The sequence below is a fragment of the Telopea speciosissima genome, chromosome 4, assembly GCF_018873765.1.
Source record: "Telopea speciosissima isolate NSW1024214 ecotype Mountain lineage chromosome 4, Tspe_v1, whole genome shotgun sequence".
Taxonomy (NCBI): Eukaryota; Viridiplantae; Streptophyta; class Magnoliopsida; order Proteales; family Proteaceae; genus Telopea; species Telopea speciosissima.
Window position 1 is genome coordinate 15857472 of NC_057919.1, and position 19135 is coordinate 15876606.

A 19135-nucleotide genomic window follows, 5' to 3' on the forward strand; every position below is an offset into this window, starting at 1 on the left:
CATGAAAACCAAAGCTGTGGAAAGAAGGGGTAGAAATCTCTATGTGGGTTGCTTGATTCATTGGATTAGGAAAAAGAATAGTGTTATCTGATCTTATGAGATAAATGACTCAACACCGCCGAAGTAAAAAGAACCAGAGCTAGAAGAAGATCACTTATGTCTAACTATATTCGAGAACAGTCTTAGATACCCAGGAATGTAAATAATCACAGCTAAATTGCAGACACTACAGACATATATGCAAAATTGTTTCTCTGACAGATCCTAAAATGATGATTCATCTAAATATTACATCACGAACTTGTTCATTTATTTCAAATTCTACAATTTAACAAAGGAAAATATGGGTAACAGAAAGCCTTGTAACTGAATATTAAATAGGAACACAGAGAAAATCATTAGCAACCATCAAGGGCAGGAGTTTACACTCTGAAGCTTCAAAAGCATCCTTCCAAGATCTGAATAAACTTTGCATTGGGAGGCCTCCATAGCAAATTCCTTCCAGGCTGTCACCTTTCGAGCACTCTCTATTACAGCCTATTCAAGTGTAAGCAAAAAGTAAGAAAAAACATGCAAGGAAGACAAACCAAATAGGAAAGAAGGCAAAGAAAAGAGACAATATCAATTAAATACCTCAGTATGCAATTGGTCACTAACATTCAGCATGTCAATTGCAAGTTTTTGCATGATAAAATGGCGTGGGATGGTCAAATCTTTGACCATTTCCACCCCAATGTGACGCGTCCTATGAGCAATTGGCTCTGGATACTCCTGGATGGAACAGACAAGTAGTGTATCTACCCAGGAATGATTCCTAGTGAGGGGAAAAAACACCAAGGAGTACTCCTTCCTTTCATGTGTAGGCTTTGCTTTTAGATTTGATAATGGCCAATCAGCCCTCGCACATCTGAATCCTGCCTGCCACTTTCCTCTCCACTATACTTGAAAGAAAAGGAACAATCAAAACTGGATTAGAAGTTAGAACAAGGGCTTGGTTAATATTCATACCATAAACATATTGTTTTATTTCTTTATTTGTGCTAGTAAAGATAAAAGGGTATTAGAGTAAAAAAGAAAGGGCCAACATCAAAGGCCGTACCCAGTGCACAAGGCTCCCGCGTTTAGCAGGGTCTGGGGAAGGTCAAATGTACGCAGCCTTACCCCTGTTTCCAGAGAGGCTGTTTCCAGGACTTGAACCCGTGACCAAGCGTGCACATGACCAATGCGCCAAGCACGACCTTCTTAAAGGGCCAACATCAAGTGCAAGATATTTCCATCAATTAGGAAGACCTAATATCGAAACAACACATTTATGAAATCTATAAAGTAGGGCCTCCCACAATAGCAAGAGAAAAAGGGTGGGGGGAGGGGAGCTTACGCACCCTCCCCCTCCTCCCTCAAAAGTCGGAAAGAAGCTCTGGTCACTTTCAACCATAAAATCTAGTGTCCCCTGATTTCCAGCAAAAATTCAGTACAGTGCATTTGGTAATTGATGAGGCCTATAAACAAAGGACGGATGAAACTAGGGTGTCCACCCTTGGGCAGATCACAATAAGAGTTTCTTTCAACCCATTTTCTTCCCAATTCGCCAACATTTTTTAACTGTTCAAAAGAATTGATTATGGCGCATGGTCACAGCCATTGACTACTTCAGAATATGAAATCTCCCAGGTGGGACCCTCAAATTGAAATACAAGCATACAACAATAGTATGGTGTTATAGAAGGGCAGAAGACCATCATCATGGTCTTGACAGTCCTCAGATTTCCTCTATGGGGCTTCATGGATGCAGTTCAAACCAAAAACCAGAGACACACTGTACCATAATACATCATGAACAAGAAAACTAATTACTCAACAAGAGTAAAGTTATACAATAGAACATGATTATCAAAAGAAAAGATCTGGAAGTAAAATGAGATAACAGTAATGGATACCTTCACCCACAATGCTACGGTTCCATCTTGATCTGCCCATTCAGCCTTTAGGAGATGAGATTCTCCTTCCAAATTTCTAGTTGGTATTGAACCTTCAGTTTTATCCGCAATCAGATTGGAGTTCTCAGAGACTGTGCAAGGTTCTGTCCTTTCTTGCTGCTCATTTATATTACCATGTTGAAAATCATGGAAGCTAAAAGGCCCTTGCCCCTCAAAATCTGATACTCCACTGCGAACATCTTCTGAAGCATGAAAACAGCTTATTTGCCCTGTATCTCCACTTGTCCCTTCAGTGCTTGGCACAGAGGCATCCACTACACATGTACTGTCTGATACTTCAACTTGTTTTCCCTGTTCAAGGGAGCTGGCTTCTCCACCATAAAGAAGAGCTGTCCCTGGACTCCTTTGAGGGCAGCTGGATTCTCCAACGTATTGGACATCCGAACATGATAGAACTTCCATAACTTCACAAGATTCACAATGATATGTCTAAAAATTAAATAATGCTATTCTCCTTTACAAAAATAATAATTCTAATAATGGTGCTAATAATAAAATTATCTTCCCCTCCAATCACCTGTACCTACAAAGATCAACCGAATGGAAAAGTCAGATCAAGGATTAATGTGCAAGCTGAGATGCATTCTTAAAACACACTTCATTTGAAATGATCTGAAAGCACAAGGCTCCTTTCATTGTAATGCCAACATCAATGATCATAAATGTAAAGCACAAGAAAAATAGTATAAGCTTCGGATAAGAATCACATATAGATATTATAAAGATAACTTGGTGTTACCCTCCTATAAATTATTTGATGAGATTTCAAAGTAAGGTTGGAATTCATCTGTTTAAACCATGGACCAGGATCCAACACATTCTTATACCATCATTCTATTCCAAAAGAAAAGATGTCTTCACTCCATCACCCGTTTACCTTCCAGGTTCGAGGGAAAAAGAAGAAAAGTAAGGAGCAAGTAAACACCCCGCTTTTTCACCAAATACCAAGTAATGCAAGAAAAGGATGTAGAATTCACATGGACTCCTGCTGATTCCCATGCAATCCAAGCCATAAAAGACAAGATACAAAACTCTCGCCCAACTGTTTACTTCCCTCTTGCTGGAGATCTACGCATACTAGAGACAAATGCTAGCAATGAACATTAGGGATGTGTTCTCAAAGCACGTCCACTTAAAAACCCTTCGGATGAGCAAATATGTGGATATAATTCTGGCAAATTCACATCCGCTCAAATGAATTATTTAATTTATGAAAAAGAAATCCTTGCAATAGTAAATGCTATACAACGATTTCGGATTTATTTACTTCCTGAGAAATTTCTCATTCGCACTGACAATCAGGCTGTTCGAGATTTTCTTACAACCAAAAAACGAGAAACCAATTCTCGCAGAATTAATTGGTACAACGCCATTAATCAATATGTTTTTGAAATTGTTCATATTAAAGGTACTGACAATTTTCTGGCTGATTATCTTAGCAGAGATGAATCCACATCGTCCTCCCGATAAAGGAAAAGGTAAAGCGTTAGCAACACCACATCGCAATCGCAAAAAAGCCACCTAAGGCTTACTCCCTACCCCCCGTCCTGGTAGAATCCTCATACGAGAACCCCAGACAACAGCAGCAACATCTCCTACCCAAAGGCATGCTTCTGACTACATTCAAATTCCTGTCACCACAACAGAATTCATCCCTTCCCCTTACCAACCTTTTAGTCCCTATTTCTTCCCCGGAAATAGTCAAAATCATGACAGTCAGGATCCTTATTATTTATGGAACATGACCTCAGTCAGCTACTCCCAGGTAGTACAACAACTACCAGCGGCTATTGCTCCATCTTCTTTTGCTCAGTCAGTGACCAACACGACTGATTTCTTTAAACATGATGGTGTACCTACCAAGTGGTATCATCACATTAATACCCTTTGGCGAACACAGTTAGCCGGACAAAAGAAACCTTTCCAGACTACACTTACCACCTTCTCCAAATCTCTTGGCAAATTCCATAAAAAACAACTGAATTTGCAAACTCTTGTACTCAACTCAATTAAACAACTTGATTGGGACGATGTTACTTCCTCGGAGAAAGTACATAGCTTTCTTCAGATTTCTGAATGTATTGAGGACCATCTTAAAGACCCCCTCTTTTTTAAAATTCGAAAAATCTGTTTATATGAGCGCGCACGGGAACTCCTCCCTCGCGAAGTCTTCCCAATTATTGCTAATCAATGTAATGAAGAACAATACTAGCGCTACAAAAGCTTTATGCTGGAATTTCCCAAAAATATTATGAGAACACATCATCAACAGCACTGCTTTATCTTTTACCCCGGACATGAACCCTGGAGTATTGCTGCTGTTGAATGGGGACTCGTTGGACAGTTAGTTTTCTCAAGCAACTGTACCCAAGTCCTCGACCAGTTGCCCATGATGATCCGCACCATGGTCGTCCACGCGACTGCAAACAGGAGATTCTCTGGTGGACTCGAATTCACCATTACCAGTACATTGGGATGGCGACATAGAGGACGCTTCTTTCAGCCATATCAGATTTGGCATCTACAACCGGCGTCCTGTTATACTGTTCAGGATCCAGAGATCATCACTGATGAAGACGAAGGTGCTACCATAGCAAATCATTTCATCCATGCTGATCAGTTGTACAAACAATCCCTCATAGCTCTACACAAAGAAGCTCTGACACTCATCTTCCCCAACGGATGCTCCAAGTACCGTTATCTTGTCTCAGACGGCCGACAAATCTTTGTCACTCAATTTCTCATGGATTACGAGATCCCATGCGACATTGCTGCCGCCTCCTATGAACTAGTCCAGAATCTGCAGACACTCTCCCTGCTAGATGTCCCGGCTACTCTCCTTACTGAAGTCGAAGAAGCCCTGGAAGAAATGGCTGCACAAGAAGTTGTTGACCAAGTTGCTGCCGAAAATCTCTCTCCAGTCCGCTCCGATTTTCAAATGGATTCGGATAATCCCAACAACGGATCCGACTAATTTGTGGACCCAGTCACTAACCCCAGTGGACCCCGCGAACAGTGACAGCCTCCCTACGTCACTGCTTACGTCACTTTTCTTTGACGTCACCCCTTACGTCAGCAAGATTCGGATTTCAAAATAAAATTTGAAGTCCATCCTCTATATAAGGGACGCTCTCTCCTCCCTCAAGGCATCGATCAATCTCTCCATCTCTCATCTCCCAACACGAAAGATGTACTCTCGTATCACTAGAAGAAAATGTGGTGTCTAATTATGCAAGAGCTGGACTACAGAAAGCCCAAGGATTAGGAACTGGTCATATACCATGTCTGAACCACTGAAATCAGCAGAATCATAATTAGGACAATGATCACCACTGATCTAAAGACCAAGAGCCGAACAAAGGCATTCCAAACAGTCTCAAGTATCATCATAATATGCACAACCAGAGATGGAATATCTTCCAAAGGCAATAGCTGGCAAGATCACAGCCCAAGATGCCTGAGGAAGAAGATGCTACCAGTATCTATGTTGTAAAGAGATCTCCCAACAAATATTGGCACAGTTTGATATCCATGAACATCCAGCCTAATATATTCTCTTGGACTTTCAGAATATGTATAAAACATATCTAAGTTAACCCCCTCCAAGTTCATCCATGATCTTTGGAGCCTTGGAATCTTTCAATAAAAAAAAGTGCCAAAAAGATTCATCTAATGGAATAAAATATGTTTCCTTGAGAGGAACAATATCACTGATTAGATCCACAACTATAGAGTTTCTGGTCTTGCATTTTGTTTCTGTTTGAAGCCCATGTTAGAACCATCAATTAGGACACAGTGCGTAAACCCAAGCAGAAAGGGTCTTCTGTACTCGTAGATTGCAACAGCGGATTTAACATTACTCACTACATGATTGTAGATTTCCTGGGGAACCTCAAAGTTTCAAAGCCACATTTGTGAACTTTCTGGATGACTATTCCTTTTTGAACACTTCAAGAGCAACAAAACATGTTTTTGTCAAAATCAGAGAAAAACAACAAAGAAATCAAATCAATGGGACAAATGTGTAAATCAAAGTACAAAGGATGCAAGGGAGGAACTTCAGCCCCTCTAAATTAAGATGCCTGTGAGTAGGAAGCAGAAATGAGGTCAATGCCTGCAAAGCGCTCCCAGTCTACAGGAAGAATTTTATCTCCTCCATGTATGCCTAATGTACAAGGATGATGAAGAGTATCTGAACCACCAATCAGACCAACCAAACCAGTAGGCTTTCTTGCCAATGTCTACACTAGGTTGTGCGTCATGCTTTTGATGAAAGGGTGGGAGCGGTTTCACTACTGCACCTGAACCAAATGCAGGATAATTATGCCTGTCCAGGATACCATAGATAGGATCACCATCCGAATCTACACATTGGGCTACAATAATTGACACGTTTGAGTGTATATCCACATATTACAATGTGAGTGATTGGCTTGAGGTTGCTAGATCATTCTCCTCTTGCAAGGGTGGTTACTGGTCACCCCTCATGGCAAACACTATCAAGCACAGTTTGACGGGTGTAAGTAGGAAAACTAGGCCCTTGGATATTTATGAACAGTTTAGGTGAAATTACTGGATTTATATCATATTTAGGTGCTCCATGGAGATAAGCAAGCAAGAGAAACTAGATTTATATCATATTTCTATCACAAATTTAGGTGCTCCATGCAGATAGGCAAGCAAAGGCAACTAGATACTTTAAGAAGACCGAGAATAAAATTATAGTGAGAGATTACTGTCCAATAAAGAATAGAAAAACGGGATATTGGTCCCCAAGAGTAGGCAGACTATTACATAATCACAGATATAAAATGACAAGAATGTTCAAACCTAAATGAAGAATGCCTCAGGACAACCTGATAGGCCAAGCCATCCAGGAAAAAGTTCACTAGTCTTGACAACCAGAATGAGATATTAAAGTCGGAAGCAAGAGACCTTCCCTCTCTAATACAATGACTGAGCAGGCAAGACTCCATCCCCTTAAATTAAAAGCAAAAATACGGCCAGCCCTAACTCTTCCAATGTGACTCCTGATTTGCTGGTCATTGTTGCTTGGCTGCTAGCCAAACTTAGCAAACACTCTAAAGAGAATAACGAATATAAGAATGACAACATGCGAAGGTCACTTGTAGGCTTCAACCAATGAGATGGAACCATCAACCAAAAAATACGTACATAATGCGGGCATCCTTTGTTACCACACAGAAAAGGGATAAAAGATCCAGAATCCTTTAACCTTTCTCCTCCTCCTTAACGAGTATGCATGGTCCTCAACATCATCTTTTCAATCTTAAGTACCATGTGTTTCTCATAGCAGGTACATATGTGCACCCATATAAATCCATGGATCAAAATTGTGCTCAAAACCTTCAGCAAAACAAAGTATAAACTTGGATATTTAAAATGGTAGCAAGTCAATGACTGCTGCTTGAATCTACTGGAAACACAAACATGTATTACAACCTACCAACTTGATTTTCTATTGGAATTTGGAAGCAATAACCAGCAAATAGAACTTGGCAGGAAAAACAATCAGTTGTCCTAGTAAACTTCATAAGTTGAACATAGTAAAGTAAAAGCCACTGGAGCAAGTTCAAATTGCATGATGTAATATGAAACAAGAGATTTATATTTGAAGTCCATCTCAAGATGAAGTGTGCATGTGCTGTAGTTGCATATAGGCAGGAAGGACCTTTACCACAGCAAGCTTTCTTTTTAATTGAATTTGAAAATATACTTATTCAAAGTATCCTTTTATTTTTATTATTATTATTATTTTTCTTTTTAAGTCTTTACGACCGAAATCAGAACCTAATAGTTGATTATGGTCTGTGAAATCACATTGCAAGGAGTAGAGATTGCATAAAGGGTGTTCACAGCGCACGAGTCTCCCGCAATTGCGGGGTCTGGGGAGGGTCACAATGTACGCAGACTTACCTCCTCTTCATGGAGAGGCTGTTTCCCGACTCAAACCCATGACCACTAGGTCGGCATAGAGCAACCTTACTGTTTGTGCTGAGGTCCGCCCTCTGGACTAAAGATTTTGTCTCAATTGGAAATTACCATGTATGTTGTACAACTTACCAATATGAATGGTATTGTTACATTGGACAATTTACACCAAGAGCGGAAAGAACTACAATCAAAAAAGGAAAGATCTACCTGAATTTAAAGACAAAATAAAGAAGTAGCAGCATGGATTCTGTTGTTAAACACATTTATGTATTAAACCATCTTAAAAGGGCATACCCAGTTCACGAGGCTCCCACCACTGCACTTAAACACATTTAAAATTAAACCATCTTAATTTTCACTAAATTCTATCATGTAATGCTAAGTTCTTTTTCTTCCCCTTTTAGGATAGATCAAAAAAATTCATCAAAATTGTCCATGTTTAGGGATAAACAACCGGTCTAATAACCCACGGGAACCAAATAATAGATAAATCGATGCCTTTCAACATATTATAGAATCTCAATAAATGATGGACCCCTGCACTCAAAACATTTGTATGGGTTCATCTCACAACTGACAACCATCCAAATAAAACTTTAGATATCGAACTTCTGATCCTGAACCCATGTAGCATAAAAAACATATTAAATTTTAAAAATAAAAAATAAAGAACCTTATTGAAATAATCCTTGCCCTCCACGTACATCCATCGTCATTATTGAGACCTCCTAAACTAGATCCATAAATCTCAGAACTATTAGTGGTTGTTTAAGCCTTGAAGGAAACAGATCGTTCTTTTTTCCTGTCCAGTGATGACTCATTAGGGAAATAATAATCACTACTCATGCACGTTTGCGTTCTTCACTATTCTTAACGACCCAGATCTCAGATACATCTACTAAAACCTCTGTGTTGCGGTGATCATGACCCAAAACCCCTAAACAAAAAGTAAAATTATATGCAGAGAAACCCACATTGATCACAATTAAGAGAGACATGGATCATCATCATAAACATATAAAGCAGGTCCGAGTCCAAATTCAAATGTTACATCCACCCCCTAGAGAGTTATAAACTATAGAAACAGAAACAGTAATAGAATTAAATTAGAACTTGGGGGTCCAAATCAAGAACCCATTTGAAAAAACCACGATCAAAAACCTAAAATCCCTAATTGAGTGATTAACTCATCCAATCAAACAAGAACAAGGGTTTGTGTTCGTTTTCCTTGTTTTTTCCTAGTTAACATAAATTGTTATTATATGATCCTTTCTTTATTGTTGAGACTTATAAAACAAGACCATACAAGGAGGTTAGTTACATCATGTAGAAGAACGTCTAAAGAACGCACACGCTAGTAGAAGGTGTTGAGAAATAAGGCTAATAATGTACCTTTAAAGGGGGGGTAGAGCAGGTGATTGAGTCCTGGGATGAACATCTCCTTTGTCCATGGACGTTTTGGAGGTGTGGGGTGAAATTGAAATTGGAGAGATTTTATCCTTCAGATATTCCAAGTGACCAATTACCCCTTTTTTTATGGGTTTCAGGTGTGTATGTATCTCTCAATGAAAAATACTGATACAGCAGAAGGGGCGGAGGGCGACCACCATGATGGGGGTACAAAATGGGTACCAGTGCCTAATACTGCCTAGCCTCCTAATAAGGGATCTTGACAAATTTTTTGTTGTTGTTTTTCTAAAGTGAAGTGATGTGAATCTACTGCATACAGCTCCTGTCCTGTTCTTGTATCAGACCTCTTTGCCCTTTCTTATTTTCTCTGGCCCCCTGATGAGCATACTTTATCTCCTAGGTTTTCGGCTATAAACTAGCGGACAATTTGCCATCAACTACGTCTCTACCATACATTTGTGTAGAATCTCTACCATCCATGGCTAACTTATTTTTTTTGGGTTAGATTCTTTCGAATATTCAATTTCTCGCCTTTGTCTTTTTTTTTATGTAGAACCCAAAAGAAGCGTGTAGGCGACCCGGATCTGGATCTGGATCCGGCAGGGCGTTCGGTGTGCCTTGGCCTGTTGGGCACGCAGCCCAACACAAAGGCGGTGTATGGTGCTGCATGCCCTAGGCAGCATTGCATCAAAGCCGTTCGATGGTGCATCGGATGCCCTGCCACGCTACAAAGGAGCCCTATCCTAGGCGATCCCACCCAAAAAATAGAAAGGTATGTTTATGGATGACAACCCTTGTTAGTACCAAGCTAGTGTAGTGTTATTTTAGAGTGTGGCTCACGTCCTTATCCGAGGATGGTCCTTGGGACCCAATGCCCACCCACCTGAGATGCATGGGATTTTCATCCTTTCAAGTGTAGTGCAGTGTCCAATGCATCACACTTAAGAATCTAACTGTTAAAACATGGGCAGTGGCGTCTTCTTATCCTCTCAAGTGTTGAGTGGACGATTGGATTCTCAAGTGTAGTGCATTGGGCAATGCACCACTGCCCAATGCACCACACTTGAGAGGATAAATTTCTGTAGACATGGATCCCAAGGACCGTCTTCGTACGAGGATGTGTGCCGGATTCGTCATTTCATTGTAGATTTATAATACCCTTGACCCCCAAGGTTTTCAAACATACAATCAAGAGGGTCTTGTCAATTTCGATCTATTGGAATTGGTCGATGTTATTTCACGGATCCATTTTTAAAGGATTTGTATATATTATTGGTTTGAAAATTATTAAAATTCAAATATTATAAAGAAAAATTGGGGTGGTTTTAATGTGCAGCAGCATAAGGTGGGATTTCATCGGCGTATTATTCAGGTGGATGCTGCTTGTGTACGTTGTGGTAGTTTGGAAATACCGTCACACATCCTCTTTGACTGCACTTTTGCTCAGGCTGTTTGGTTTGGAAGCAATATTGGCTGTAATTTCTTTACATCTACTATCTCCTCTATTGCTGAATGGATCTCTACTTGGGGGCAATTTGCACATTTGGGGAAGAAGGAGGCTCGTTCTAAGGTAACCTTCATTAGTTTTGTTTGTTGGTACCTGTGGATTGTGCAGAATGATGCTATCTTTGGCCGGCGCACATGGAAACCAGAGGATGTAATTGCTGCAGCGTCTTCCTCATGTAAGGAATTTATTGGGTCTCTTCCTACTGCTCAAGTTGTTTCTGCTGCACATTTCGATCATCATCTGCAGTGGCAACGGCCTGATCCGGGCTTTATTAAATGCAATTGTGATGCAAGTCTGCCATTGAGCGATTCTTTTGGGGGCCTGGGTTATGTTTGGCGTAATTCAGCAGGTGATCCTATTAAAGCTGTGTCATTACCGTATTCTTTCAATGATATTTTGGTGGGTGAAGCGTTGGTGGTACGTCAAAGCTTGGTGGATCTTCATGCATTTGGACATATGAGGGTTGTTATTGAATCTGATAATTCCAATCTCATCAGATTCCTTACTGACAGCACACACGCTTCGCCATTGCTGATTCGCCCGATAGTTGATGATATATTGCATTTGTCATTCTTGTTTTCAGTTTGTAACTTCAATTGTATTCCATGGGAGATTAATATTGTGGTTGACTCCTTGGCCAGGATGGCCCTGTCGATTACATGCACGACAGTTTGGCCTCTTTCCTTTCCTTGGTTGCGAGAGTTATGTTCGCTCTCAACACCTTGAGTTGTTTTGCATGATCTAATAAATTACTGTTTTCTACCAAAAAAAGCAGCATAAGGTGGGAAGAGGTTACGATGCATCAAATATAGGGCATTTGATTGGTTCGACCTCTCTATTATGGGAGGGGGTACGACCATGCAAGTGCGCACAGCTCTACACAAAACTTTTACCAAAGTAATTAAAATAAAAAAGTTTCATATATGAATGTGTGTGTATGATCATCACTTGAGTCGTCGGATAGACATAAATCGTTTTTTTCGATTTTGATTCGTACATATTATATTATGAATCGAACAAAAAATAAACCAAAAAATCAGAACCGAATCAATTGACACCCTTACACCTCACCAGGCTACGGGTGATACCAAACGGAATGTTTGCTTTCCCTCCCCGTCCCTCCTTCTCCGTCCGCCTTTGATTGCCCTTTTCTCTCTCTCTCTCTCTTAACTGATGGTGATGTGTCCATCATGTTGTTGCATGTTAGTCATGCGTTAATCATGTTGACAAATTAATGATTTTTTCTTAATGCCGTTCCAAAACGCTGTCTAGCATTGGGTTAATGGGATCAATCCGATATGAATCCGGATTGGCCGCTCTAATTCGAAATGCTGGATGGGATCGAGGTTCAAATATATAGAATCAGACATGGGATCAAATTGGGTCGAATCCACCTGAAATCGGTCAGAACTGTGGAATTGGAGAGTCCAATTGTCACTAGATTTTTTCACGTTCCTATCAAGCCATTGACTTTTGAGATGTGGGGATGGCGTTGGGTTCCTCTCTAACGCAACACAGTGTGTAGCCCGTATTCAACGGTCTTGTGTGTTCGGGCAGTCGGACATGCAGCCTGACACCTTGCTTGTGTGTTGGGCTGCGTGCCCAAGTACACAGAGTCCTCGGATGGTGCGCTATACACCGTGTCGTGCTACAGAGGACCCGAATCCATGGGGATGTGAGTCTGCCATTTTATCTTTGGAAAAAGTACGTGGTTGGAAGCAAACAGCACGTGGAGTTAAAAGTTTTTGTAGCTTTGCTTTTCAATTTGAATTATTAGTATCTACAATTGCAAGAACTCTTTGGGAGCTCTAGAAGTTGGAAGAAAAGCAGAAGAGGGGGAAAAACATGAATCTCCAATTTCCTCTACCATACCTATGAGGTGAGTGGATCTGTTTTTGTTTTGATGATCAGTTCTTTCCTTTTCTATTCATTGATCTATTCAGTCTTGACATCATAGGTTAGTGTCTGCTTCAGTTTTTGATTAATATGCTGCGGTGCTTGAGAGTATATAATAAGGGAAAAGGATCTGAAAAAGAGAAAAAGGAGTCTGAGACTGGAAAAGAAGAATTCTTCTTAAAGAATGGGGCATTATTGTTAGAACAGCTAGTTACTTCTTGTGATGGAAAATCTAATCCCATCCGTGTCTTCTCTGCTATAGATCTCCAGATAGCCACCAATAACTATGATCTAAACCTAATAATTCGCGAAGATGGATCCTATAAGTCGTACAAAGGAACCCATGAAGAGCAAATGATTTCGGTTAAAAGGTTTGAAGGTCAAGGAAAGAGGTATTGGTTGGGAGAGAGTATAAGAGAAGTGGTGATAGCATCACAATTGAACCATAGCAATGTTTTGAAGCTCTTGGGCTGCTGCTTAGAAACTAAAGTTCCTATCCTTGTTTATGAATTTGCATCCAATGGAGTTCTCTTTGATCAGATTCATGGTAAGAAAGATGACTCTTCAACAACAACTTATATGCTATTATCATGGGAGACAAGATTGAAGATTGCAAATGAGATTGCTAATGCAGTAACTTATGTTCAAATGGCCACTTCTGAGCTCATTGTACATCGCGACGTAAGACCCAGTAACGTTTTCTTGGATCATAAATGGGTCTCCAAGTTATCAGATTTCACATCTTCAATATCAATTCCATCAGGTGAAACACATGTGGAAGTTGATAGTGTAAGAGGGGCTCCTGGATTTATCGATCCCGAGAGCATTCGTTTGAGTCATTTAACAGAGAAGAGTGATGTATATAGCTTTGGAATGCTTCTACTTGAGCTCTTAACTGGGCATAGGGCTTACAGTATACACCGTGAGAACAGCGGTTTAAAGGCTTTCTTACATGATCACGAGAGGCCCTTTGTGGAGGATAATAGAGTGATTGAAGTTTTGACACCTAGTATTTTGCAAGGAGGGATGATCAATCAACAGCAGTTGCAAGCTTCCATGGAGCTTGCCCTGAGATGCACAAGAGAAAAAGCAGAGGAGAGGCCTGCAATGATTGAGGTGGCAAAAGAACTAAAACAGATTCAGAGAACCTCATCAGATTACTGTCAATTATAGAGCAAACTGCAGATTTGTATTTCCATTTTGAGATTTTAGACAATTTAGGATTTCTCAGTAGAAGCTTAAATGGTTGCAATAAAGATTCAACTAACTCACCCTGCATTTCACAAGTGACAAATTTTTGCAAATATAGTGTATGATATATAAGCAAATTTTGTGATTGATTTCTTGTTGGTTTGAAGTTGTAGTATGGCTATATTGTCATTCCAAGCTTATTTTGTGCTTGATTGAAATTTGAATAACAGTTGCTCTAATTAAGGGCCTCTGTACTTACTTGGCTTGTACTTCTTTATATAAGAGAGACCAATTAGTCTTATGGATCATGACTTGATCTTAGATGGTGGGAGCAACATATTTTCACCATGAGGTTAACTTGCAAGTGTAGTGGCTTATGAATTGCATGCCCTGGCTCTGCCACAATCTTGGCCTGATATCACTTGGGTAGAACTCATTCTCATAAGCTAGTTGTTAAGGAAAGGGTGCCCAAGTACCTCTAAGTCTTCACATCCGATGTGGGGTTACTATTTCCGCCTTCTACGGAAACCCAATATGTCCTAGTTCATACTCAAATATACAGTCATAAATGATATAAGCTTCAAAGATGCCAAGCATGATAGAAATAGAAACTATCAATCTTTCAAGTGATCTGGTTCAAGGTTTAACGACTCAAACTTGAGTACGAGATCAGTCTCTGTCAATTATGATTCGAATTGTCCTGGAATCAGCCAGAATTGGTCAAACTTGGCTCAACTCAAAAAGTGAAAAAATCGGGGTTAACCAGAACAATGCCGATCGATTCTGAGTCGAATTGACTGATACCAATACGGTTTTTTAAACCCTGATTTGGTGGGATCTTTTCCACAAGCTGCTTCAGGACTCTTCAAGTTTTGGTTACTTCTGTACTTTATTTTTCTTTAGGTTTGTTGAGTTGTTTATATTTCATATGGTACAAACTTCACTCTTCTCATGGGCAGGAGTGCAGCTTGTTTCTATGTTTCCTCTGTATGGGTAGATGTAGTAATGTACCTCTCTCCATTCTTATGGACACTTTGTACATGTTTGGGAATGGTTTATTGGGCTTTCGCTTTTGGCAATCCGGAAGCAAATTTTCGGATCAAGTGACAAATGAGATTCTATGCAATAGAATCTATCCCACCTCCTACACATAACACAATAAGCTAAGGAACTATGGGTGGCCGACTTAGAGGTGTGCAGCTGGGCCAAGCTGGGCTATAATTTATAGAGACCGGGCCTAACCCAAGGTGTGAAGTTGCCAGTCCGAAGTTCGGCCCAATCAACCTCATGCTTCTACATGCAGGATCAAGGCCCGCTCAGTTGAGATCAGCTTGCCCCGGGCCCGGAGAAAAAGCCTGAGCTTAGGACCCGGTGGCCCAAAGCTTTCAACATTATGTATACAACTTTTGCATATGTTGGTGTATCCTAACACGGTATACTTAATCAATGTCTGATATCATATGTATATGATAGATCCTATCACAAAATCAAAGATATACTTAATCAATGGTAGATGTGAAATGTACATACCCCTACTTAAGACATCAAAACCATTCTACATACATACATTTTTTTTTGGGGGTGGGGTGGGCCTAGACCAAACCTGAATCCCAGCCGGGATTGACCTTGGGCCTATTTTTTGGCTCGAACCTGAACTACGGGCTGAAAAACCCCAGCCAAAGCCCAAAAATTTTAGGCTGGGGTTTGGGTGAGCTTAGGTTTCTTGGGCCCAAATTACACAAATTTCCAAAAGTAATCGATTGATGATGGATCATAGAACATGTAGAGTTAAAGTAGGAAGGATGAAGAGCAAAACAATAATAAAGGACGTCTAGCTTGAGGAATCGTTATCGTCTACGGTTCCCTGACCGGTGCGGTTCTCTAGTGCCTCTCACAAGAAGGGGGTGGGATCCAACCGGGGCACCTGACCAAACACTCTGCCCGGGTGGGGTCCACCCTCCTCTTGTGAGAGGCACTAGGGAACCACATACAATAAAAATTCCTAGCTTGAGGGGGCAAAAGATTGGAATACAAGAATATAAATGTGTGTAGTATTCGTTGATTTGTAAGAAGTTAGAAAATGTTTAAAGGCAAAAGATTTTGTATACGGTTGAGTATGTACATGGCTGTCAGTTCAACCGTTGGATGGGAGATAAAGGGGATTGTGTAACAATATTTATGCCCCCTATTGGACTAAACAGGTGATGTACTGACCGTGTATGTGCATGGTCTATGCATAAAATCCGATCCAATCTTTAACTAAGTTTATACTATATTACAGGGAATTGTTTAAATGACACCTCTATAGGTGTATTAGAACTTAGACACCATCTTTTGATTGCTACGTGTTTTATTTCCAAAAGTTCTTAAAGTTTGGAGTTAAAAAGGATTTTCAAAATAATCTGAAAGTGACTTATCATTATGTTATCAAAATTTGTCATTGTTTTGCGTATTTTTTTGAGTACACATGTGAAATGTCAAGATTTAATTACCATCATTGAGAAAAATTATGTTATACAAGAAGGGCTAGCAAATAAGTAATATTACAAATTATTTGACAAATTAAGAGATATCAATAAGAAAAAGACAAAGTTTCCTCTACCCATAGAGGACGGTTCACCCACCATCCTAGGGTTCACAAACCCCTTATAGGGTTTTTGTATGTTCCAAAATACCCTCTCAATACCCTTTCCCACCCTCTCCTGCATCCCATTCACCGTGGGTGGAGGGAAACTTAGTCCATAAGAAAAACACATATTAAAGAGTATATTAAAAGGTTCTATGAGCCAATCGCGCAAAGGACACACTAGCACCCTTTTTCTCTATCACTCCTCTACACATGAAATGACCTCGTTGACCCTTATGTATGAAATTGTTTCATCACTCGTCATCGTGCGCTCTCTATGGTGCTTGTTCTAGGGATAGATTAAAATCCTCTGTAGTGCGGGCATCTTGCGGTGCACTGCAGCGTGGGCCTGAGAGCTCTCGACATGTAGAAGAAGCTTCATCCAACGGTGCGAGCTTGATGCAAGGCAGTTTTTTTTTTGTTTATTCTCTTTCTTCTCTAGTTCAACACCGTTGGATGTCTTAACTTCCACGTGTCGAGCTCTCAGGACCGCACTCAAGTGCACCGCTAGATTAAGACACTGCAGAGGATTTTTTTTTCCTTTTAAGAACCCTCTCCTGAGTTTCAAATAATAACAAACTAAACCAACTAGGGGTGTCAATAATGCCCGGCTAGCCCGAACCCGCCTTGAGCCTGGCCCAGACCCGACCCGACCCTGATCTACCAGCCCGAAGGGCGGGTCAGGGTTGAGATTTTGGCTGACCCTGGCAGGGTCGGGTTGGGTCTGGGATAATACCCCGGGCTTGGCCCGGCCCAGCCCGGACCCGACCCTGTATTAGGTATAGGCAATGTAGAGTTGTAATAGTGTATCACTTTATCACTGAAAAGACAAAAACGCCCATCTCTTGAGGGTAAACTAGTGAACCCTAATACCCAATTTCGTTTTCACTCTTCATCCTTGAGGAAGGCACCGCTTGAGACATCCAATTTTGTTTTCACTCTTCACTCTTCAACACTTCCTCCTTTCCTGCTACGATCAAGGCAGGCATCAAGGAGCTTGTTTCTCCTCCACTCGACCTGCTATGATCAAGGCATCAACCAGCTCATCAAGCAGCTTGGTTCTCCTCCACTCGACCTGCTACGATGCTCTCTTGACACAGTTATGTTCATCTTTATTTCACCTCTTCCTCTACCTCCTTCCCAGGTTTTCTTTCTTACTTTTTTGGAGACCAAGATCGAATCCTGGGAAGGAGGCGAAAATCGCATTAATCTTTTTGAAAGGCCTGCCTTCGAGGATAAACAGTTTTGAAAGGGATTCCTCTGTGATATTGTGTTCAGCTATTTTGTTTCACGGTAGGAAGGAAGGAAGCTAGTGATTCAAATTTTGAAAGTTCGAGGATCTTCTAGTTTTTTTTTTTCTCCTCCCGAGATCATTCGTTCGTTGTTTGACTGGATATTGTTCAGAAACAGAGATCCTGGTTTTGGCTCCTCGAAAGGTTTCTGTATTTATAGTACAGAATAGAGATTGAGCTACAAAGAAAGTTATACGTGTGGACTTTGTTTGTTTCCATCACTTGTTGCATCTAAAACAAGAAAAGATTTTGACTGAATAAATTGAAATATATTATCTTAACCGATTGCTTCCCTTCTTAAATGAATCAATTGTGTCCTTTCCTATATTGTTGTTAGAGGTATCTGATACAGGGGTTTTGTAACTTTCATTTGTCCAGTACAAGACACTGTTATCATTAAAACTCCCAGAATGGTCATGCTGGCAGGTTTCTTCACCTCTAAATCAATTGAAAGTTTCAAATCTTTTTCAACCCATTCTCAGAGAAGAACCAGGTTTTTGTCATTCTAATCTCCTTCTAAATCATGTGGCAGATTACCATTTCTCAATATGTTGCCTTCCATTTGCCATCAGGGTCGGGCCTGGCCGGGCCGGGCCAGAGAAAACCCTGGCAGGGTCGGGTCAGGGTTGAGGGTTTCTAGGCCCTGCCAGGGTTGGGTCAGGGTCAGGGTCAGGGTTTAGGCAGGCCCGGCCCAACTCGACCCGTTGACACCCCTAAAACCAACCCCTCCTCCATAGTAATGGAAAACTAAGTTGACTTAGACCCAAGTTGCGATAGAACTTCAAATAGATTGAGTAGGGTTGCTCTATCTAGATCTATCTAGATCCATCTAGATCTATTGGATTGTCAAATATCTTCATATTATGCATAGATTAGGCCTTGCTTTGTTAGGGGAGAGCAGGTTTCCATTTTTTTTTTTAATTGACTTGTCTATTTATGTTATTTGTTTAATTATTATACACCATGTGCTATTATCTTTTATTTATTTATTAATGTTTTGAATCACAGTTATTTATTTAAGTTTTGTTTGGTTGAGTGTAAATTGCTAAAATAATGTGAAGTTATAATGTAGACTTTTTTTTTATAAAATTTCTATCGATAATGATTGTGTAACTAACTCAACAACTTATTGAAATACACAAAATTGTACTTAACTTTTCAATTCCTATTTAAAATGTAGTTATTTCCTATTATATATGCTATTTGTCTTTTCATCTTAAAATCTTACATTAATTTTTTTTCTATCATTTTAACCAAAGAC

General features: G+C 40.3%; 2 protein-coding genes across 4 annotated transcripts in view; one reads left to right on the forward strand and one right to left on the reverse strand.

The window, feature by feature from the left end:
- Window positions 1–9499, reverse strand: part of LOC122659711 (histone-lysine N-methyltransferase SUVR5-like) — a 23981-nt gene extending 14482 nt beyond the window's left edge. For all 3 annotated transcript variants that reach the window (XR_006332534.1, XM_043854819.1, XM_043854818.1), the window contains exons 1-4: window positions 9345–9499; window positions 1938–2392; window positions 634–936; window positions 427–537 (exon numbers count right to left, since the gene is read on the reverse strand). Coding sequence is in view for 2 of the 3 variants with exons in the window: in XM_043854819.1 (XP_043710754.1) it covers window positions 427–537; window positions 634–936; window positions 1938–2392; window positions 9345–9390 (915 nt within the window). In the remaining variant the exon portion in view is untranslated. The remainder of the gene's footprint in view (window positions 1–426; window positions 538–633; window positions 937–1937; window positions 2393–9344) is intronic.
- On the forward strand, window positions 9402–13978 carry LOC122659012 (serine/threonine-protein kinase ZRK1-like). Its single transcript, XM_043854176.1, has 5 exons — window positions 9402–9416; window positions 9500–9580; window positions 10699–10932; window positions 10978–11451; window positions 12844–13978. The coding sequence occupies exons 1-5, from the start codon at window positions 9402–9404 to the stop codon at window positions 13936–13938; spliced, it is 1899 nt and encodes a 632-aa protein (XP_043710111.1). The 3' UTR covers window positions 13939–13978.
- The last annotated feature ends 5157 nt before the right edge of the window (window positions 13979–19135 follow it).